Here is a 24,195-nt window from a genome sequence, read left to right as displayed (position 1 = left end):
GCAGGAGGTGTTTTTGAGAATTCCGCGGGGAATTCCGTCGGGAATTTCGCGCCACAGCTGATGCTACCAGAAGTAACATTATTAAAATACAAAAGCTTTTGGTTGCTACTGTTTATACTGCCGTGTCGAGCCATCCCTTATCAGCCAATCACAACTCGCCGCCTTTATATGACTAGGCATCTTAATAACACGTCACCTCAAATACATGTTTCTTTTCATTTCTTCACCATACTTTAAAACTTTATACTTATACTAGAAATTTCACTTTATTTAATCTACATATATACTCTGTATTGGTATCATATGTCAACTTTTTTTTTGTGAGGGACACATTATTTTACAACTCAATCATAATTATAATAAGCAAAAGTAGAACTCACTAAATCATGCAATTGCAAAGAGAGAAATTAGTGTTAAAACTCTCAAATATTTTTAAAAATAAAATAAAAAATATTATGAAATTTGGTTATATGCTGATTATAACTTAAAAATTCAGTCAAAAAATTTTAAAATTTTAGTACAATGTTGTCTGACAAGTAGGTGACTAGAATATTTTTACTGAGAAAAAATAAATCAAACTTCATAAATTTTCATAATTATAAAATGAATCAAATTTTGACTATACTTTTTATGGAGTACTCCATTTTTTTTACCAATTGTCCTATTTTAAAAAAAGAAAAACACGTCATATACATATATGTAAATTTGTAAATATACGCGTGTCTCTGTTTATTTAATACTCCATGTAAACCCATATTATATCTGATAATAGTATATTTAAATTAATAGTAGTGTATAATTATAATAGGCTTAAAGATTTTCAACTCTAACTACAAAAGCCGCATAATATTCGGGCTCTGCAGTTTCCGCTTCTCTACAGTTATTTCCATCCTCGCTCCTTCCAATGCCATACAATTCCCACTCCGATCAAAACCCTCCCATGGATTCTCTCCCTCCGCGCCCCTCCAATCACGATCCTCTCTCCTCCTCCACCTCTACCGCGCTCCGCCGCGGATCCACCTCCCAAATGTGTCTCCACCGGATTCTAACCACAATCACCACCGTACCTCCGCCGCCTCTCGCCGAAGAAACGAACGGCGAAGACGGATCGAGAATTCGCGAGAGCTCTCCGGAGGCGAAGGAGCCTCTCAGCTCGACCAGCAGCGACGTTGATCACGAAGACGGCGGCAGCGATCGCGATGTGAGTAGCCTGAGCCTGCTCATCGAAGCTGCGAAGCTGATTTTCGGCGATTTCGAAAAATCGGAGCTCGAGGAGGTAAACGGCGCCGCGGCGGAAATCGCTGGGGGATTTGGAGAAACGGTGACGTCACCTGCGGTCCGGTCGAAGAGGGGGCGGACTCGGGTTCTGCCGTGCAGGTACCGCGACTCGGTGCTAGAGCCATTGCCCCGGTTCTCGAGAACCGATTCGACCAAGCGCAGACGAGGGTAAAGTGGTAATTAATAAAAGCGGGTTAAAAAAGGTGAAAATTTCCTGGTAGTTTTCACTTTTTTTTAACTGCGCTTCTTTTTCTTTTCTGTGATAGTTTAATATTTTTATGTTTGAATAATTAGTTTGTGATGAATTTTCTGTGGAAAATTGACTTTATTTTATAAGAATTTATATGCTTAGTCGATTATATATATGAGTCAATAAAAGTTCATGGAAAGAGGGGACCCACTTCGGACCCAAATAGATTTTAATCACTCATTCTTATATTTTAAATTATTTTTGGGTTTTGATTCTCCCAATCATTTTGGGAATAAAATTATTTTATTTTACGCTATCTGCACACAAAAGTGATGCTCTTTGATACCATTATATACCTTTGAATGTTTAATTTTATGAAATTATTTATGACAATGTAAACATTAGATTAGGAAATTCATGACAAATGAATGGAAATGTGTCTACGACAAGAAGTAACAAAACTATCGTACTTTATCTTTGGTCGAAAATTTGTTTTGATTGGGGTTATATTTTCTGAATTCTGAGATATAATTTTTATATATTTTGTACTGATAGATTTGTACAAAGATTTATACTACACAAAATAGTGAAAATTCGACGATGTTGTATGATATGCACGCTTGTATATATCATACAAATTACACGCTTTCCATTCACAGGCAAATTTATTGCAAACTTAAATTTTGTTCACTTGATATTCTCACATGTAAACTATCCTAGTACAAGGAATAGTATGCTACATAACTTATGTAAACTCTATGAACGCTACTCTCGTTTGATACATGTTTAGTGTTATTGAAATTTTTTATTTTACAAAATTCATATATATCATAGTTCGATTTGCTTATTTTCCCTATAATTTCAAATAAATGAATAAAATAACAAATCAAACTTTGATTTTTATAAATTTTATGAAATTAAAATTTTTAATAATATTTTTAATGTATTAAAATTAAACTAAATATATAAATCAAAACGAAGAACGTTTAACGTGCATCAAACGAGAGTGATGCTCACATAAGATATGTAACATATCATTCCCCGTTCTACTATTATTGTTTTATCCAAAGTTGGACGAACCTTATTTTTTGTGATGTCACTTTTTACTTATGTAATTATAGATATTTTTAACGGAAATAAGGTATTCTTTAGTGCAAACCAAAAGACTATTCTAAAATAAGCTTAAAGTTCGTGATTGGTCTATAATTTACTCGCTTATGATATGATAAGAGGTAGTAGTAGTAGTAGTAAATTACAAGTGAGTAGTTCGTTAACAATTTTGGTCTATGAATGGTGATTTCAGAAGTCACAGCATCCAGACATACAGTTATTTCAATTTATCAAAAATGTATGTTTCATAGAATTTTGTCACCTCATTTATTATCATTACCAGACACTATGCTTAGGATTTTAAATGCATTCCCCTTTTTCTGGTCTCGAAATATAATTATTATAGACATATGAGGTAGTATTATATACTACTCCAATTTATTCTGCAAACGACACACCATTATTTTAGTTTCTATAAATGTGTATATTATATTCACATCACCAATTTTACTTGGAGCCACACTATTGTGTGGGCTCGCGTTACGGTGCCCACGGTCAGACTGGATCCAGGTCCACATCGGTCCTAAGCTTGAACCTGTTTTTTTAACATAAGATTTAAGTACAAGAATAATATCCTATCCGTCCATGATTAAATGACTCATTTTGGCTCGACAATAATTTTAAGAGATTGTTTGACTTTATAAAGAAAATGAATAAAAAAAGTTGGTGAATATAGTGCAAAAATAGCAAAATGGATCATTTATTTCTGGAGAAATGTAGTGTATGAAATTGTTTATATTCAACACAAGCGTAACTTTTAATATGGGTCGGGTTTCTATAGGGTCTGTTTGTCTTTTACTTGCAGTGCTTTAGCCATTTTTTCTCAATCCCCTTGCAATATACTCTCTACTCTATTAGATGAAATAATCATTTATCCAAAAAGAATCACTTTCCTCATTTAATTAATGAAGTCGATCAAGGAGTAAATTATAAACTCAGTCCATTACTACTTAATTACTCCTATAATTTGGAATGAATTATGCATAAGGAAATGAAATCGATACAAATTAAAGATGTATAGTTAAAATATAGGTTGAAAAGATAACAATAAAGCATCTTGCTAGTATATGACTAAAACTATCTTATAGAAAATTTAATCAAAAGAATCTTAACACACAATGTCAAACTCTACAGTATAGACTTGTGTTTATCACCTTTGAACGTTTTTAGCATTAATTACAAATTTAATCTTGGCTGTCACTAAATATTTTAGCCACTACCAAAGAAATTGGATTTTGCTTTGCAGCTTTACTTTTTCTGTTAAATCCTCTAATGCAGATACAACCTGGAAAACAAATAAATATAAACAATTTTAAATCAGTTTTGAAACAAAATAATACTTTGCACCTCATGTAAAAATAAATATAGAAAAGTAAATCTTACTTCTATTGAATAGATGAGCAACCTCTTTGCTTTGTTAAGCTGCAATAGAAATTGCAAAATATTAAAAATAGAAATTTAAACCAACAATACATTTTTTATTTACTTAAAAGTTTGCTACTACTTAATATAAGGGTAATGTAAATATGTAAATATTAAGTCACATTGTCTCCATATTGCAAGAAGATATGAAAAACTAGAGATGGGGAAAAGTTCACCGTTGCCAAAAGAGGGCGTGAATCTGGAAGCTCGTACCTAAAAATATAACAATTTTTAGCATAAAAAGATACTGCAATAGAATATTTTTAAATATAATTGATTATAAGATATAGTTTAAACTTACACTTCATGTAATGTTCTTAGCCAAAGTTTTAGCTTTGGTTCAGGCAAAGGGATTGAAGCAGTATTGGGGTTCATAGCAACCAAAACTTTTGAAAGCTCGTAGTCATCATCTATAAACCTACGTATCTTCCCCGAGTACTCGACTTCACGCAATGCAATGGGACAGTGGCCATTTCGGAGGCACGCCCCATGTCTTCAATTCTCGGAGTAATTTTCCATGTCCTCGTCGCAAATAACTGGATCCGGATCCTCGGAGATTTCTTCAATGTTGCAGATGGCTGGAGGCATTCTCTCCGACACCGGAGATGGTGGGAATTCTATAATTGGTTCAGAATTGTTGTTTGGCAACTTAGGAATTTGTTGACTAGCTTGAGATCCTTCGAGGAGCTTAGCACTGTATCCAAAAATATATTGATGAAATAAAGAGACAAGAAAATGTTGCACCAAAACTTTATTTCAAGTGTACACTACTAACCTTGCAAGTTCACTTGCATAAGTTTCTCATCGGGCATTGGTTACAATTTGGTCGCGTCTTTGTACAGAATGTCTGTGTCATCATTATCAAATAAAACAAAATTATCACTAAAATCCAATTGATTTCGTAAGTAATAGAGAAACATTTACCTTTGCGACAGTAACACTGTGACAGTGTGTTTGGTACCTGTGTAACATAATGTAAACATAAGTCCGAACAAACACAAATACACAAACAAAGCAAGCTTATCGACTTACAATAACGAATGATCTTTGTCGCAAAGGCGCGGCCATATGTACTTTTGTATGCTGTCTAGACTTGGATAACTGTACACAATTCATCACATAAGACCACTACACCATAACAAAAATTAAATAAAAAAAAGCAACAAAAAGTTTGGTTCGATTCTCACTCGTTCAGTTCGTGAAACTGGACACCCTCTGGGAGTTTAGTACCTTGATTCTATCTTCATGCCTCGATCAAGAATCACTTTAGGCCATCCACTACGTTGTCTCTATACCGTCCATTAAATACTATTTGACCACTATTTGAGGGCCCCACTGTCCTTTTTTCCTCCATCCCTTAACTAAGGGACGGAACCTGCAACGCTCCGTCCCTTAATCGTCCCTTATTTCGTCCCTTAATTACTATTCATTCAATTTCAGTTTTTTATTTTTTTTCCCAACCCAATTCAATTAAAACAAACACACTTTATTAAAAACACACAACATAAAAAAACACACAAACTCCTGGGATTCAGCCTCAGGTTGGCTGATGCCCTCAGCGTTGTCACCACCAGACGAGTATTGGCCACTCGCCGTATGCTTCATGCGCTTCGAGGTTGAGCCCGAGCTGGAGCGAAAACCGCCGGCCCACCGTTCCTCGTCCTTGACGGCCTGCCAAACATCAACAAATCTGAATTGATGACGTTCGTCCTGGTAGTAGGCGCGCAAAGCGGACGTCAAAATGTCGGTTGCCGTTGCACCGCTTTGGTAGCACGCCTCTTTGGCCGAGTAGATGCCGCAGAATTTTTTGACCTGTCGGTCGACTCGGTCAAAGTGACAGCGGAGCATTTTAAATTTGCGCTTGCGGGAGCCTTTCGGCTTTATCTGGTGGTAGACCTCGCAGACCTTTTCCCATAAACACTTCCGAGATTGTTGATTCCCGACGATGGGATCGTACGAGACGGTGATCCAGGCGTTATACACCGCTAGCGTTTCGAGGTTGTTGTACGGATGCCGGCCTAGATCCTCTTCCTCTTCTTCCTCTTCCTCCTCGTCCTCGCCCGCCTGGGGTTGTACACCGCCTCGGCCACCTCCACTGCCTCGGCCTACTCCCGGCGTGGGATCAACGGAAAAATCCTCCCGGATCTGGGATAATCCCTGCGAATACCGCGGGGCGGAGGGACGGACATATGCATCAAGGTCAAAATTGGGTGGTTGGTATCCCCTGGCGTCCCCGAACCCTGGGTCCCCGGCGTTGACGAACCGGAACCGCCCAATGTGTTGATCATGGTCTCCCAATCGCCGAACGCGTTGAGATCCCACCCGCCGGAGCCGGAACCGCCGTAGTTGCCGTCGCCGTCGCCGGACATCTTGAGTTGTTATATGAAAATTTGAGAGAAAATTTAGATGATAGGAAGAATAGATGTGTAGTTGTGTGTGAAATGAGGATGAGTTTAGGAGTATTTATAGAGTAAAAAAATTAATTAAAAATAAAAAAAATTTAAAAAAAAAACAAAAAATGGTATTATTACCGTTACAATTTTTTTTCTTTTATTTTTTCTTTTATTTTTTTTAAAATTCAAAATTTTTTTAAAAAAATATTTATTGCATCAGCACGTGACGACGCCCACTCGCCGGCCGGCGAGTGGGCGTCACGCACGACGCCGGGTCGCGCCACGTCGCTTAGGCTTGTGGCGAGATAGCCCGTCTCTTGGCTCGACGGGACGCGACGCGGGACGGTGCGGGACGGGACGGCGAGCTGCAACGCGTCGCGCCGGGGTCCCGTCTCTCCAGGACGAGACGCGAGACGCCGGCGAGACGCGTAGTGGATGGTCTTAGCAACCTCGGCTTCTGTTACTTGTGTCACGGCTCCCCAGTTGATAGAATCCGAATTTTCCTTTGTTCTGTGTCTTGAGATCCCGTGGGAGTATTGTTTTTCCAAGTCATCCCAGTTGATCCTCGCTGGGATCAACCTGAGGGTCGACACTAGAGACGGGGCTGGAATCGTTGGATGAGGGTTCGAGTTCGACGACCATTATTTGATTGTCGGAAAGGCGAATTTGTTCGTTTTGTTCATCCAAGGACACGGGTGGATATTTTGCTACAAGAGCCATGAAAGCAGAACTAAAACAGGAAAACATGTTATGAAAAACACAATTAAATTTATGTATCACATCTTTTACCTTGAGACATGATCACTCACATTTTGAGTTAGAAAAACACCAACAATAGATAGAGTCCACAATTGATCCTTAACAAACAACTCAATTAATTAGAGAATTAAAATTATGAAAAATGAGAAATATGTTACTTTTTCTTTGTGTTTTGGGATAAAGAATTATAATAAAAAAATGACATATGTTACCCGCTTTTCCTGATTTTTTGTTGCGACGATTTGAAGCTAGTGTTTTCTTGCGACGATTTGCAACAGGTTTGGTTTGAGGTGTTGTTGGTATCCAATCATCATCATTCGATTTCGACATCTTTGTAACACATGAAATTCAATCAGAAAATAACCAAGATACTTTAATCTACTAAAGTAATGTTCTAATTGTTAAACAAAATATTCAACTATTCGATTCGATTCGATTCGAAGGGACCTCAAAGCTCTTCGTTAATTTTTTAATTTTGTTTTTCATTCTCCATTTCCAATTATAAAAACTAGTACTACTAGAAAATTAGAGTTTAATAGTGAATGAGAGATTATGACATATGATAAATATGGGGCTCTAAACCTACAATCACGTCTTTCGAATTCCGTTGAAACGTTTCTAAACTAAAATATTCATTGCATAGTGGAATGAAATATTAACACGGACTAATGCTAATTTGTGTTTCCAAATATACCACGAGCATTTCAAAATGTATTCTTTTTGGTTTGAAAACGTAAGCAAAAAATTAAATTAATTAGTCCAAATTTTAGAAGGCTTTTTTATTTTGCGCCTAAATTGATGTTGCTCTTTAAAAAATTTCTGAATTGGGTCTTAACTTTTGCGTCCTTCAAAAATACTACTCCACTACTAAGTTTCTTGTAGTACAAGTTATACTAGTAATTACACAATAAACTTTCATCCACAAAAATTAGTCTCAACGAGTTAACAAAGCTCCAACTACTTTACCAATTTTACGTTACATTTCATTTCATCCACAACTAATTATTGATTATGGACAGAATAATTTGAGTATTTTAATAATGCTTATACATTAATAAGCTTTCATGGTAATCTATTTTCGAGCATTACCCGAAGTATTATGAATATTTAATCTGAATTTATTTGTTATTAGGATGTTTAGTTTACCCAACAAAATAACTGTATAGTATGGTATGTGATGCAATTTAAAAATTAGTTGAAAAAATAAAGAAGTTTGAATATATTAGCAGTCAGTATTTCACAACAGATGAAATACGATGGCCTACAATTTATATGTCTTTCATTGATTATGAATATCATTACCAATACCATTTTATCTTGTCTTGCAACTCTATCCTTAGCTCTAGTTAAAAATGACTCAAACACAAACTATATATACAAAAAACACGTAAGATACCTGAATTTTCAGTACGAGACAATTGAGATAATTGTTAGACACTACTAATAAACTACTTTTGAAATAACGAGATCGACAAAAAAATAATAATGTAACTTTATAATTTTTTTTAGCAATTTGCCTTGGAATAAAACAAAAATTAAATGTAACAAAATGAAAATGGAGTACAAAATACTAAGGTACAAGCCAGCGAAGCAGAGCTTGGTACAGCTTAGCAGTGCAGTCGAGACTCATCGTTAACACACAGACAAAAACCCCACCCCATAAGAGCATCGGTAACGCTAGGGGCCGGGCCGCAAATCGCGAGTCCCGGCCCGTCCCATGCGTTACACGGAGGCGAGTCACGGCCCAGGCTGCTCCCGGGGCCGCGTTCCCGGCCTGGTGAGCATCCCGCGGCCCGGCCCGGCCTAGGGTTACACGGTGCGGGACGGGCCGCAAACCCCCAAAATGTATTTTTTATTTTTATTTTTTTGTCCATTTATACCCATTTCTTCAATATTCTTCCACCAATTTCTCCATTTCTATCCTCTAAATTATTTCAATATTTTTTCTAGGACGTGTAATTTTTATTTTTTAGGATTTAATATTTTTTTTTAGGATTTGTAATTTTTTTTCTCTAGGATTTGTATTTTTTTTCTAGGATTTGTAATTTTCTTTTTTCGACTGAACAATGTATTTTCCCGGTTTGAATTGTTCAACGTATTGCATTTACGAATAAAATAGGTTGAAGTTGTGAATAGTGTCATTTATTAGTTGCGGCCCGGGCCGCAACCTGCATGGTTACAGCAGTTGGGGCCTGGGCCGCAACTGTAGAGGAATGATGACGTGGAGGGGACTTGGGGCCGGAAATGGGGACGGGGTTAATGATGCCCTAATTCTTCTTCCTCTCTTCACTCTTTCAAGTTTCAACCCTCCTTACCTTATCTTCTCCCCATTTCTCTCTCTCTCACCAACAATGGCGACCGAAGAAGCTCCAAACGAATTTGAAAATCCACAATACGACTCCGACGCCGACGCCGCGCCAGCCCCAATCGAGCCCTCCTCCTCCTCCGATTCCGACTCCGACTCTGACTCTGACGACGAGCCCCTGAGCTACCTCCGCCCCGACGGCACGATTCAGCAAATTGACGACGGCTCCGACGCCGAGAACATTCCCGAGGTGAACACCCGCCGCTTCGCCAGAGTCCTGAACTCGAAGCGCCTCCGGAGAGAAGAGGAGGAGGAGGAGGAGGACGCGGAGTATCCGGAGGACCAATTCGACTTCCCGCCCGACCCGGAGAACTGGAAGGAGGAGGATTTGAAGGAGCTGTGGTCGGATGCTCCGATTGGGATGAAGAAGCCGGGCTGGGACCCGCATCAGGTGGATGATGAGGAGGTGGAGGTGATAAGCGAGGAGATTAAGGCGGGGCGCGACCCGCCGATTGCCCCGTTTTATGTGCCGTACAGGAAGCCTTATCCGGTGATTCCGGATAATCATTATGATATTTCTAACCCTAAGGCGGTGGTAGAGGAGCTTGATAGGATTGAGGAGTTTTTGATTTGGGTTAGCTTCATTTTTGAGGATGGGAGCACGTGAGTGCTCTAATTTGCCCAATTTTGGGGGGGTTTTGGAGTGTAAATTTGATTATTATTAGTACTATTTGTTGTTGTGATTTTAATGCTGTGGAGTATTGTTTCATTGATCATGAATGTGAAGTGTATTGGTATGTGACTCTTGGTGTATAGATTGGATTAGGTATTAGGAAATACTATGTGAGAATGGTTTCAATTATTTGAGCAATCACTCACTCACATTGTAGTGAATTACTAATATAAAGTTTGACTGCTTGTTTTGTTAGCTTGATTTTGTGAATTTTCCTATTCAGCGGTCTCGTTGACCTTTAAACTGGTTAACGATTTGACCATCTTAGACTCGTTGTCATTGTTCTTGATGTTCAAATGCAAAACTAGTTCCTTTGTTTTAGGTGCTTTTGGATGGATATTACTTTTCATGACTGGATTGCTGATGAGAACTTCTGTGTAGAATATCGAACCTTATTTGAGATTAGGCTGCAGCAGTATTGTAGTTGCAAACCAGGGAAATAGTTTCTCATCCTCCAGTATCTTAGATGTGGAGCAGTTTTGAAGTTGAATAGAGTGTTTCTATGTTAGTTATCTGTATTGTTAATATAGTGGTTTGCTTATAAGCTTGTTTCATCTCGAAATAGTTTTACGATGATTAGCAATCCAGTCATACTAGTAATGATGTTTTTTCAATTAAAATTCTTCATTTTGTAATTGATTGAGCTTGGTTTTTACTTTTCATTAGTCTGCATTGCTGCTCTGATTGCCGGTCAATGGCTATGATGAAATTGTCCATGTTTCTTTTGTTGCGAGGTTGAGAGCATGCATTTAGTGGATTTTAGCGACTTATTGCGGACTATGTGTTTATAATTAAGTTATTCTTTATAGGTATGAAGGTACTGTCTGGGATGATATGGCCCATGGGAAAGGGGTTTACACTGCTGAGCAAGGCTTAGTCAGGTTTGCAAAAAGTTTGAGTTTTTCCGATGTCCATTTATGCCTTTACAATTACAGAATCTCAAACACTAATCACTGCTTGTAGGTATGAAGGAGAATGGCTCCAAAACCAAATGGAAGGTCATGGAGTGGTTGAAGTGGAGATTCCGCATATGGAGCCTATTCCGGGTTCCAAGTACTTCTCTTACTGCTTCGAACTCGTGACACCTAACAGAATCGTAGTCATTAAATGCTTTATTTAGTTAATTCTTGTGATTTTTTACAGGCTTGAAGCTAAGATGAGAGCTGATGGGGAAATCATATCAAGAGATTTTATGTCACCAGAAGATAGGGAGTGGCTGGAGAAGGATATTGAAGATAGTGTGCGTTTCGCTAATGGGCAGTATGAAATTCCTTTCTATGAAAACGAGGAGTGGGTCCGGCAATTTGGACAGAAACCGTAAGTCCTATTCTTTCTTATAAATAGCACATAGAAGCTTGATGCGTCAAACTTTGACTCACATTATGATGGTTGGAGCAAGCCTTTCAGTTTCCGTCTCCTTCTCAGCATCCTCCAGTTTCTTGTTCCCTATGAGTTTGATTATCATTAATCTAAGATGTTTCGTGGTTCATTTTGACTTTCTTAGTGGACTAATGTGAAATGTTAGTTTGTTGTCCCTTTTAATACTTGTTCTGCTCTTAGAGCCTGCTCCCTGAAATTCTCAAATTTCTTCCTATCTGATTTTTGAGTGATAATGGGTGCCAGGGAGAAAGGAAGATACCGATACGCAGGTGAATGGAAACACGGGAGGATGCATGGTTGTGGTGTGTATGAAGTTAATGAGCGAACAACCTGGGTGAGTATTCACTATTGCTGTTGCTTTTCTTGATTTTCCATTATAAGGGCTAGGACACAGTTGACATAAGTTTCTTAAATTCTTGTTTACATGACCAGGGTCGATTCTATTTTGGGGAACTTTTGAACGATGAGAATGGTTGTGATGAAGAAGTTTCTGCGGTAATTATACAAAATTTTTATTTCTGCTGATTCCTCTCTGAAAATTTAAACGTCAGTGAACTTAAAGTATGTTACTTCAGCTCCATTCAGGAATCGCAGAGGTTGCAGCTGCTAAGGCGCGCATGTTCATCAACAAGCCTGATGGAAGTAAGCCACTTCAGCTGTTCACCAATATGCTAGTGGTTTAGGTGCAAGATAAGATTGTTGCTGATCTCCTTTCTTTACTCTGAGACTTCGTTGCTAAATCTTGCAGTGATCAGAGAAGATAGAGGTCCGTATTCTGATCCGCAACATCCCTACTTATATGAAGAAGAGGATGTATGGATGGCACCGGGATTCATCAATCAGTTCTACGAGGTTACTCCATATTAAGATGAGAAATTTATTAGGTTGCAAACCTGCTTGAAGTTGTGAAGTAACTGTTGATTTTGCAGGTTCCGGATTACTGGAAAATGTATGTCCACGAGGTGGACGAGGAGAGGGGGATGTGGTTGAACTCATTCTATAAAGCTCCACTTCGCCTACCCATGCCTTCTGAACTCGAGTATTGGTGGTCAAAATGTATGTTTTGATATCTTGCTGTACTACTCATGTTGTCACTTGAATGGCTCTTGCTGATCGACCCTTGTTCTGTTCCTCAGACGAAGAGCCAGAATTTGTGCTGATTAATAAAGAACCCGAACCCGATCCTGAAGACCCCTCGCAAATGATTTACACTGAAGATCCCGTGATTCTGCATACTCCGACTGGGAGAATCATAGACTATGTGGATGATGAGGAGCACGGGATCAGGCTATTTTGGCAGCCTGCTGCTACGAAGGAGGGCAAAGAGCCCAACCCCGACGATGCTGTGTTTCTTCCACTCGGCATGGATGAATTTTACGGCCGTGAAGTCAGTGCTCCGGAGGATCCCTGGCAGATACACCTGATGAAATCGTTGGAAAGTAAAGGCACGTCGTTGTTGAGTGGGTTGGAGAAATGGGCAGAAGAGAAGAAGAAAGCCAGAGAAGCTAAGCTGGAGATGATGAAGAAAGAAATGGAATTAATGGAAGCTGAAATGGATTTGAAAGAAGCCATTCAAGATTTGGATGAGGAGCTCAAGATGTTGCAGCAAGAGGAGGAGAATAAAGCGGAAGATGAAGAGGAGGAGCGCGTTGAGGAGGAGAAACGAGCCTCAATTTCTGAACCAACAGCCCAATCCGACCAAACGCCTCCTGTAGCCGAGGAGAAAGATGAAGACGAGGAAGAAGATGAAGAGGAGGAAGATGATGATGTTACGGGTTCCAGCTTCGGATCAGCCCAAGGGCAGAGCTCCGCGAATAAGGACAAAGACGACAAGGGTGGCAGATTCGGAAAATCTACTTTTGCAGCATCTTCACTGGCCTTCGGCAGCCCTAATCTTTTTTCCATGGTAAGAATTGAATGATATGTTACACTGTTACTCAATTTATGTCACCTCTCTCTCATTGACAGGTACCAAGAAATTTACAGAACCAGTTCTTGAGGTGGAAAGAGGGAAGGTTCCAAAAGGAACGTGCGACTCCCACACGCAATCATGAAGAACGATGCGAGTTGCTGAATGCATTGAGTGTTGGGTTTCCCGTCACCGGGAAAAGCTTGAAGATGAGTTGCGCGGGGCAACGGATCATGTCTTATCACGTGCAACATGCCATCAAGCCGAGCTTGAGAAATCGCGCGAAGACGAAAGCTCGGAAGGAGGCAGGATCTGCTGTGGAGCTGAGCATATTGTCATTCCATACACCATTGCCTCTGACGTGAGTGAAACTCAAGAGTCTCTGTATCCATTTTTTGTAGTGACTGCGGCTTCTTAACGCAAGATTTCAACTCTCCTTAAATGTCAAATTAAATGAGTTGTATTTCTTTCCCCATTTTAACTCATGAATAAATTCATATACTCATCATTTTTTGTTATTTTGATCTTATGTATTTATTAACATTGATCAAAGTATAACTAATATTAAGTGTATAACTAGAGAACAAATCTCAGTCATTAGATTAAAATTATCTAGTTCACTATATAGATGATTTAGTTCACTATAAGAGTGATTTAGTTCACTGCAGGAAAGAGTGAACAAAAACATCATTATAGTGAAATATTTACTTCGGTTAAGGCGTTTTGGTTCACTCTTATAGTGAACTAAATTCGTGTTCTCAAGTTATGCATTTAAGTATTGGTTTTCCTAGATCACTACCCTTTAGTAACATCTTCAATAAGAGGTAAAATTTGATTCATTTTTGTACTTATATTATTATATTTATTCTTTTTTTATGACTCAAATTAATTGAGTTATTTTTTTTACATATCAATTTTAACTTTCAATCATAAAAGTAGTTAAATACTGAAAGAAACAATCATGTTTCGAAGTTTATGGTGAGGAGAAGCTCACACGAATTTAAAAAGTTAGTATATTTGTTAATTGATAAATTACTATTTCACGAGACAAATAAGATAATACTGGAAACCTACCTCATCCAATAATCTAGAAACGCGTGTCCAATAAAACTTATTAAATAAAGAAATGGAAAAACCTGCCTTGACCTATGGAAACGGGGCCACGTCTTTAATAATAACAACAATTTTCCACGTATTTTTTTCAGATAAACAAATGTTGTTTTCCAAAAAATAACTTTCAAAATTGCTTGTGGATGTCTATTTGGCAACAAATATAGATGAGTTTTCATGAAATGCGTGATGCATCATATAGCCACATGTCATGTTAAATTGTTCAATCACTCTGAGATTAAACTCGAGATTAAATTCATGTGAGATTATATGATATTGAATATTCTGAATGATTCGATCAGTATTATCATATGAAAAAGACCAAGACTTATAAGACAAGAATAATTCTAGGTTGATTATGTCGTGCATCAGATAGAACGTGACATATTAAGGTGTTCAATTACTTGAGATTGAATTGATTCTGAGACAATCCAACATTGAAGTTGATCGAAAATATTAAAAACTGGTTTTGTCACGTAGGAAATGCTAAGACTTAGCAAGACTAGTTCTACGTGGCATTATCCTGAAATTAAAAATATAACCTCAAGTCAATCAAATTGAACTAGACTTAATTTTATCTAATACACCAAACCAATAACTTACATGCAATACTTTACCATCGTTCGGAGTGAAAGATTAAATGAACACATAAGAAGTCTAAAATTGTTAATGACTCTTATTGTGATAGTTTGTTTAAATATTGACTGCATCAAATTGTGATTAACAAGTCATATATCGAAATGAGTTGAATTGTCATTTGTCACACAAAAGGGAGCAAGCAAAAGTATATGGTGATTAAAAAAATAAGTCTATATATAACCACAAATACAAATTGTGATTAACAAGTCATATATCGAAATGAGTTGAATTGTCATTTGTCACACAAAAGGGTGCAAGCAAAAGTATATGGTGATTAAAAAATAAGTCTATAACCACAAATACAAATTGATTGGATTATTAAATAATACTTGTAGTCTAGTATCGATTGGTTTATTAAATAATGTAAATGTAGAATATACATTCCGTGGAAGAATATGGATACGGAATCGTATTGGATCAAATGTGTGTTTAATACCTAACCTTTAATTGCCGAAATCTCATTATCATCGTAAAAATAGAAAAAAAATTGGGTTCTTACGTTAATTATTGTAGTAATGCGTTTGCACCGCACGCATCTACGAAAAAAATTTGGTTCTTAATTACGTAAATAATTGTGTTGGTATTGAGATATAAAGACAAATGGGGAACTATAGTATTTAGTTATCTACCATTTTATACCTAGTTTGCTTAATAGTTGACACAAAGAATCATGTTAAGGTTTCATACCACTTTTTTATCCTAATTTTTCACTATAAAAAGCATCCTTAAACCAAACATCAAATAGCTCGATATAAGGCAACATTACTCAGTAAAATGGAAGATTCCAATCTAGAATGTGGTCGATCAAGTTTCAAAGTCAATAGAAGAAGGATCGTCTTAATGCGAACATTTCCGAGCACTATGATGTGCTTAGATTATAACATGTCTGAGAGAAAATGTGTGTGCTCGGAATAACAATCTCGCAATTTCTTCTGCATACTATTTGCGCCGAAAAAATCCAATGATTTTGACTGTGCTTGGAAAAATCTCTGTAAATGCACTATTTTTTTTATGCTTATGGTCAATCCTCTCGTCCTAAGAAAGTGCTTAGAATTTTTATTGTTTATATATTATATTTACTTCATTAATTTAATGTAAGTGACAGGATATAAAGTATGATCCCATTTTTAACAATAAATTTAAATCTATTACTCTAGAGGAATAAAAAATAAATACTCCTAGTAAGTTCTCGAGCCCACTAGCCATCTATCTAGTACACGCATAAAGAGTCAAAAACATTGAATTCGAAATGTATTTATTTGTTTATATCTAACATATGCAATCACTTTGAATTTTTACGGAAAATGCGTATGTGTGGTGTGACATTAATTTAAATAAAAAAAGGGTACGAGGCTAGGAATAAGAGAGGTGCACGTGGCGAATGATGAATAGAGTGACCAACAAACTTTTAGTGCCGCCATTCCCACCCTACTCATGAAATTGGTTTCCAACCTCAACCTCAACCTCAACCACCGCAACCACATATCTCACCTGTATAAATATTGAAAAAAATAGAGTAAGCACTCGCAACGGAAGCAGGCTATACGGGATAGGATGCATGCTTCGTCCCGTACATACCGTGTCAACCAATCATCGTGTATCAGAGCTATGTGTGTACGTCCGTAAGTCAGCGCTGCAATGGTTGACTTTATACTTCGTATCATTTTTTAAATGTCATAATTTAAATAAATATTGATGAAATTAAAATTCATACGTATTAAATAGTAATTACTATGTATTAATAAAAGAGTATCTAAACTACTACCAATACTATGATTTGTCAATTGTTTGATGGTAGTGTTTGTGATACTATATGCAAAGTTGATTTGACAATAGTAAACAATTAAGACATGGAATAATAGGTGGGATGTTGTTGTGAATACTATAATGGGTTAACTAGGCAATACAAAACTTAATAATGAATCAACAACACTTGAATAATTAAGTGTGAAAGACTTAGATATACTTCAATAATTGAGTTATACATTAACTTACAAAAAAAAGTATGAAATGAAGAATATCAAAATAACGTTAATAATTGAAGAAATTGTTTTTCTGACACAAATTTATTTGGTCTCCCTTTATTGAGTCACCACTTTTCGTTGAGTGGTAGTATATAGTATATGATGTGTAACACATGTAATTTGTCTTTTATTTCTTCTATTATAATTAAGAATTATTTACATTTGCATAAGCAATAGAATTTGTCAATCAATAAAAAATCATTTCTTTCTATTTTAAATACTTCCATCTATCCATACATATAATATCGGTAGACAATTATGATTCATAAAAATTAATCTTGTTTATTTATAGTAAATTTCTCTTAATGTCAGATTTTTCACTATGTTAAGAATTTTTTTTCATACTGTGTGTAATTAATAGCCACAGACAATTGATATTTAAAAAAAATGTCTTTTTATTTTTAGTAAAATTTTCTTGCTGATGATATTGGTGTAATATTTTATTGACAATATTTTGGTAACATTTATTGGATGGATAGAGTATTATTATTAATAGAGAATCAACCTTTATCCTACCTTTACACTCTCTATAAAATCCCTTTCCCACTATATAGTTTCTCATAATCATTTCTCTAATTTATAATCAACTTTCTTTTACTTCGCGATTACGAATACTTATTTTCCGGCTATGTCCGTTGACGGTCGAAGGAAACCTGAGAGCTCCTCCGTCTTCACCGCTCTCGGTTTCCCCCGCCGCCTCCGCCTCAGGTAACCGTCGATCTCTCACCACGTATATAATCACTTACAGAAAGCTACTGTGTCACTCTCTAATGCCGTCGCCGAAGAAGCACCGGAAATTAGGAAGCCAGGACAAGAGCAGGAAGGGGAGGTCGTCGCACGATCTGAGAGGCGCGGCGGAGATTCCGCCGACGCCGAGGACGGTGCCGGATTTGTTGACCGGGAGCGGATCGGCGGCGGTGACTCCACCGAAGCTGACGAAGCTGCTTCTCCACGTGACTATTCAGAGGAGCCTCGGCGCCGTGAGGGTGGTGATGCCGCCGGAGGCGACGGCGGAGGATCTGATCGTCGCGGCGCTCCGGCAGTACGAGAAGGAGGCGCGGCTGCCTCTCATTCGATCCAGCGACGCATCTGGATTCGACCTCCATTACTCTCAATTTAGCTTGGAGAGTAAGTTTCTGATTCGATTACTTTTGTACATTCTTTAAATTCGGAGATTTGTATTTTCAGTATTTTGATTTTTGAGTAATTAATTCAGTTTTGGATAAACAGCAACTGATTAAACGCGATTGCTTCCGTTGAAATTGCTGTGTGATTTTTTTTTGTTTGTTCGTTCAATTTGGAAAATGGAATTTTCAATAGTTTGATTTTTTTGAGTAATTAATTAATTTTTGGATAAACAGCAACTAATTCAACGCGATTGCTTCTGTTGAAATTGTTGGTGAATTATTTATTAGTAATTGCAACAATTAATAAAAATATAAATGGCCTGTTATTTACTATCGATATAGGCTTGGATAGGGAGGAGAAGTTGGCGTCGTTGGGATCAAGGAACTTCTTTCTGTTCCCGAAGAAATCGGCGGAGGGGACGGCGACGGTGACGGCGAATGCAGCGGAAATCGGCGGTGGTGCGGTGGCGAGATGCTCAAATGAAGCGGATAACAGCAGCGAGTTGCCGTGGCTGAGATTTATGGAATTCTCGCTATAGATTGCGTCTGAAATAACTGTGGATTATGGAAATGTATATTTTGTATAATTATTAATTAGAATAATATCTATAGATTGACAAATAAAGTTTGGCTTATTATTTCAGCAAATTTAATGTGACAGTTATTTGTGGAACAGTGTCACGAAATTGAAGTCCACTAGTTATAAATATGATTTAATTTTGACTTAGATGTCCACTAGTACTCATGTGGGATGATGTGGACCATCTGCCGACTTGATTCCATATCAAATTAATTATCATAAATTTTCATAGGTATATTAACTTTGTCGGCTGTTCTCCTGCATTATTATTAGAGCAAATTGATGAAAATATCACGAAATTTATGGAATTTGGTTTGTATAGCAACTTAAAAAATTAATTTGTAAAAATTATGAAATTTAACATTGTTTGAAATTAATTTTTTATAATAAAATTTTCAGATTGTTTAGATATAATATATAGTATTGTTAATGATATATACATGTATGCTGTGACCAAATGAATGATTAATTGGTAATGTATGTTTGTTGTAGTCTGAGTACTTGCTATGTTCAATAGTACATAAAATTTCAAATGTTGAGCTAAAAAAGGCCCAATACAAAAGCCCATAAAATGAATGCCAAAGCCCAAAATTATTTTGTTTTCTCATTTTGGTGGAGTTTTACATTTGGGTGTATGAACAGTATCCAGCAACATTTATTATAGAGATCTCATATTCAGTAAAAAAATTTACAAATTTTTATTATCAAATTTTGGGTTCGTGAATTATTTAAAAGTAAAGTGTAAAATAGACATGATATATTTGAAAATTTTAATATAATAAGATAGGCCCCACAAAAACCAATTTTTCCATAAGACCATCCACAATAGGCGCCCAGCGACCGCCCAGCCGAGCGCCGGCGCTGGGCGTTTCGCTGGGCGGTCTATTGCAGCCGCCCAGCGGACGATTGGAGAGAGAAACCGCGCAGCGCTGGGCGGTTTCGTGGCGCTGGGCGGTGCGTTGGGCGGTCCGTTCGGCGCTATTGCAGCGCCCGGATCGCCCAGCGCAATTTTTTTTTTAAATTCGAATTTTTGAAATTCAAATTTTAAAAAAAAAATCAAATATAAAAAAATATTATTTATTTATAAAAATTGTTTTCTATATATAAAAATCAATTTTTATAAATAAATTTATACTAGAAATTCGTAATAGCCCATATATATTTAATGGGCTTGCGAATTTATGAAACTCATTCTTGGTTGTCTCTCTTTTATAGAGACATCCTTGAATGTTTTATGTTCCACTTTCGATGTGGGACAAACTCATTCTTGGTTGCCTCTATTTTATAGAGACATCCTTGAATGTTTTATGTTCCACTTTCGATGTGGGACAAACTCATTCAAGGATGTTTCTCTTTTATAAAGAGATATCCATGAATGTTTTATGTTCCACTTTCGATGTGGGACAAACTCATTCAAGGATGTTTCTCTTTTATAGAGAGATATCCTTGAATGTTTTATGTTCCACTTTCGATGTGGGACAATCTCATTCAAGGATGTTTCTCTTTTATAGAGAGATATCCTTGAATGTTTTATGTTCCACTTTCGATGTGGGACAATCTCATTCAAGGATGTTTCTCTTTTATAGAGAGAAATCCTTGAATGTTTTATGTTCCACTTTCGATGTGGGACAATCTCATTCAAGGATGTTTCTCTTTTATAGAGAGATATCCTTGAATGTTTTATGTTCCACTTTCGATGTGGGACAAACTCATTCAAGGATGTTTCTCTTTTATAGAGAGATATCCTTGAATGTTTTATGCTCCACTTTCGATGTGGGACAATCTCATTCAAGGATGTTTCTCTTTTATAGAGAGATATCCTTGAATGTTTTATGTTCCACTTTCGATGTGGGACAAACTCATTCAAGGATGTTTCTCTTTTATAGAGAGATATCCTTGAATGTTTTATGTTCCACTTTCGATGTGGGACAATCTCATTCAAGGATGTTTCTCTTTTATAGAGAGATATCCTTGAATGTTTTATGTTCCACTTTCGATGTGAGACAATCTCATTCAAGGATTTTCTATAAAATTGTATTTTAAATTATGTCATTTTTATTTTTTTAAGATTTTAATTATGTCTTTTTTTTATTTTTTAACTTTAAGTTGTAATGTTATTTTAAATTTTCATTTGTAAATTTAATTAATGTAATTTTTTTTAATTATGTAATTTTTTTTAATTATGTACTTTTTAAATTTTATTAATATTAGTGAATTTTCCCGTATATGTCTCGTAAATTAAATTTCGTATATTGCGTTATTGTTAATTATTGCATTTTGTATATATTTGTTAATAGTGATGTGGATAGTATGTGGCTAGGCTATGGCTGGGCTATTGCTGGGCTATTTGCTTGTTTTGATGATGTGGCAGAAGGATTTTTAGTGCTGATGATGTGGCAGTGGCTAGGCTATGGCTGGGTTATTGCTGGGCTATTTCTATTGTGGATGGCCTAATCAAAGTTACTCATTTGCTTCGGCGTCATCGATCAAAGGGGATCTTCCGATCAAACCCTAATTCCCACTTCACGATCAACGTTCGCGCTCAATTGATCTCCTTTTCCGGCAGCTCATCTTCGTCTGCGCCACCTTCCTCCAGCGGCAGCTCGAATTTCTCCATTACTCTCGTAAGCTAGCCCCCATTCTGGCTATTCATTGCTTTTTATTGTTTTTCATGTTTCATCCACGTATTATAGGAAAAATCTGAATCGCAATGCTCTGTTCAATCTCATGAATCCTGTAACGATACACTGAAATTCCTTCTTGTTGAGGTTGATCAGCTCAACCGCTCTTATTAACTGACCTTCAAGCTAAATTGTGTCAAATGCCATATCACATAAACGGATGATCTTTAAGATTCGAGTGGTTGATGAATGTGTTATTTAAGCATTTCTAGATTCTGAGTTATGATTGCTGCATATAGCATTCGAGGTGATCGTGAACTAGCATGTGTTTGAGTGTTTCTACTCATTGTTTGTGCGTTCCTTATGTATGATGATAACTTTCTTACCTCTAAAAATGTCAGTGCTGTTTAGAAATTGGAATGATATATGGATCTGCAAGTTTGCTCATGTTTTTCTGAATTGGAATATATGGAAAATTGGAATAATATGCAGTGGGAGAGATTGAAATTTGATGTCAAATTGTTTGATTTTTTCGCTGACAAATAATGGATGCTTGTATCTTGGTGGAAGCTTTGTGACGTAATAGTAAGCGATGAGCAGAAATGAATTCTAGATTATGCATGTATTTATAGGATAAAATGCGCATGTTAAACTCGTTCTCATGGTTATTAATCGAACAGATCTCATGGCTTTTAGTTGATAAATTATAATACGTGATGAGCAAGTATTTGGCGGATGGTGAATGAGTTTTATCAGCAAATATTGAAATGTTCGGGTTTTATAGGTAATAGATTGGAGGGATGGTGCTAGTACTAGCATTAGGTGATTTACACATACCACACAGGGCACCAGATCTGCCTGCAAAGTTCAAGTCCATGCTTGTTCCAGGAAAGATCCAGCACGTCATTTGTACGGGCAACTTATGCATCAAAGTAAGTATTTGCATCCATTTATATGCACTACTAGTTATCAGACATGACAAGAATTTGGCTTGGGTTATGTGCTTAATCTCTTGCTTCAGACTTCTTTATTAGACAAATGCATTCAGGATAAACTAAATGGTATTACTAGGTAACTGAGGCTATTGCAAATTAATCTTTTAGAGTTCCCTACTAAAATGTAGTAACTGGTAAAAAAAGTAGACGTGCTGCACTGAATTGACTATCAATTAGCTCCAACATTGTCAAATGACTCAAATGTGATGTATATCCTGAATAAGACTAGCTCAAAACTGAAGGTTAAGGGGTTAATTGTCAAGGCTTTTTTTGCACCAAGGTAAAAATGACACTTTGCTGTTAAAGGGTAGTCCTTAGTTTAAGAAGGGTTTGATACAGAAAATATTACTCCATTTATTAAGTGGGATTTGGGTTTTTCTTTTTATATCCCCCCTCTCTGTAATGAAAGTGAATGGTTTCATGCTCGCCGTATCTGCATAACCATATCTTCACATATTTGCAGGAGGTTCATGAGTACTTGAAAACTGTTTGTCCAGACTTGCACATTACTCGCGGTGAATATGATGAGGACTCACGTTATCCAGACACCAAAACATTAACAATTGGCCAGTTTAAGCTTGGTGTATGCCATGGTCATCAGGTGTGTTTCCTTTTATTTCTTGTTACATAGTTGGATTGTTCGATTCTCTTTAGTTTTCCGTTTTAGTTGGACTTTCTGACAATGAGATCCGTGAGCGAGGTTGTTAACACGAGATGCTAACTGTAGCATCTGTGCTTCACCTCATCTCCCCACCCTTTTAACGATCTTCTTACAATAATATGTGAAGGTTATTCCATGGGGAGATCTCGACTCACTTGCCATGCTCCAGAGGCAGCTAGATGTAGACATCCTTGTCACCGGCCACACACACCAATTCACTGCTTACAAACACGAGGCTGGAGTTGTCATTAATCCTGGATCTGCCACGGGTGCCTTCAGCAGCATCACTTATGATGTCAACCCTAGCTTCGTCCTCATGGACATTGACGGCCTGCGAGTCGTGGTGTACGTTTATGAACTCATAGACGGGGAGGTGAAGGTCGACAAAATTGACTTCAAGAAGACGACAACACCAACAAACTTGCCTCACTAAGCGAAGACGATGCCTCACCAGAGCATGACGAGAGTCATGGATTTCAGTTGTGTATTCTGCATTAGGAATTCGGTAACATATTTTCGTTTGATCGTTTTGTTTTCAATATTGGTAATAGGATATGTCCTGGTTTGAATTAATGATCGATATGATGAATATAAATATAACTATCTCCAATTTGACAGTTTTTCAACAATTTTTTCCCTTTGATATTATAAGTTCTATGTGGAATCTGTATTCTCTGATAATTGCTTATAATTAATTTCTTAGATATGAATGATGGTTCCTTGTTTTTATGTCATGACTGTGGTGACTCGAGTAAATCTCTAATTGGATGAGTATCAACTAAGCAATACTTTTTGTTATGTGGTTTTTATGTCTTACATTATTTATTTTTTATGTAGTTAGATTTCTGCATGCCAAGTATGGAAGTTGGCCTACAAAATAATTGATACAGATAGAAAACAATTGACCGTATAGTATTAGAAATCAGTATTTAGTAATCTTTTACAGAAAAATGGGTTTC

General features: G+C 36.9%; 3 protein-coding genes across 3 annotated transcripts; all 3 read left to right on the top strand.

The window, feature by feature from the left end:
• Positions 1-9,456: 9,456 nt before the first annotated feature.
• Positions 9,457-13,997, top strand: LOC121744842 (protein TIC 100-like). The gene is made up of 11 exons (XM_042138513.1): positions 9,457-10,120; positions 11,000-11,071; positions 11,154-11,243; positions 11,334-11,507; positions 11,814-11,904; positions 12,003-12,065; positions 12,146-12,212; positions 12,319-12,422; positions 12,500-12,626; positions 12,707-13,476; positions 13,539-13,997. The coding sequence occupies exons 1-11, from the start codon at positions 9,504-9,506 to the stop codon at positions 13,842-13,844; spliced, it is 2,481 nt and encodes an 826-aa protein (XP_041994447.1). The 5' UTR covers positions 9,457-9,503; the 3' UTR covers positions 13,845-13,997.
• Positions 13,998-17,770: 3,773 nt separating this feature from the next.
• Positions 17,771-19,054, top strand: LOC121743105. The gene is made up of 2 exons (XM_042136293.1): positions 17,771-18,380; positions 18,722-19,054. The coding sequence occupies exons 1-2, from the start codon at positions 18,023-18,025 to the stop codon at positions 18,916-18,918; spliced, it is 555 nt and encodes a 184-aa protein (XP_041992227.1). The 5' UTR covers positions 17,771-18,022; the 3' UTR covers positions 18,919-19,054.
• Positions 19,055-21,414: 2,360 nt separating this feature from the next.
• LOC121743180 (vacuolar protein sorting-associated protein 29) lies at positions 21,415-23,942 on the top strand. Its single transcript, XM_042136408.1, has 4 exons — positions 21,415-21,583; positions 22,365-22,512; positions 23,039-23,176; positions 23,364-23,942. The coding sequence occupies exons 2-4, from the start codon at positions 22,381-22,383 to the stop codon at positions 23,667-23,669; spliced, it is 576 nt and encodes a 191-aa protein (XP_041992342.1). The 5' UTR covers positions 21,415-21,583; positions 22,365-22,380; the 3' UTR covers positions 23,670-23,942.
• Positions 23,943-24,195: the final 253 nt, after the last annotated feature.

The sequence above is a fragment of the Salvia splendens genome, chromosome 8 (assembly GCF_004379255.2).
Source record: "Salvia splendens isolate huo1 chromosome 8, SspV2, whole genome shotgun sequence".
In the NCBI taxonomy this organism is placed as follows: Eukaryota; Viridiplantae; Streptophyta; class Magnoliopsida; order Lamiales; family Lamiaceae; genus Salvia; species Salvia splendens.
The sequence above is the reverse complement of the archived record's forward strand: the minus strand, read 5'-3'. Positions and strand labels throughout refer to the sequence as shown.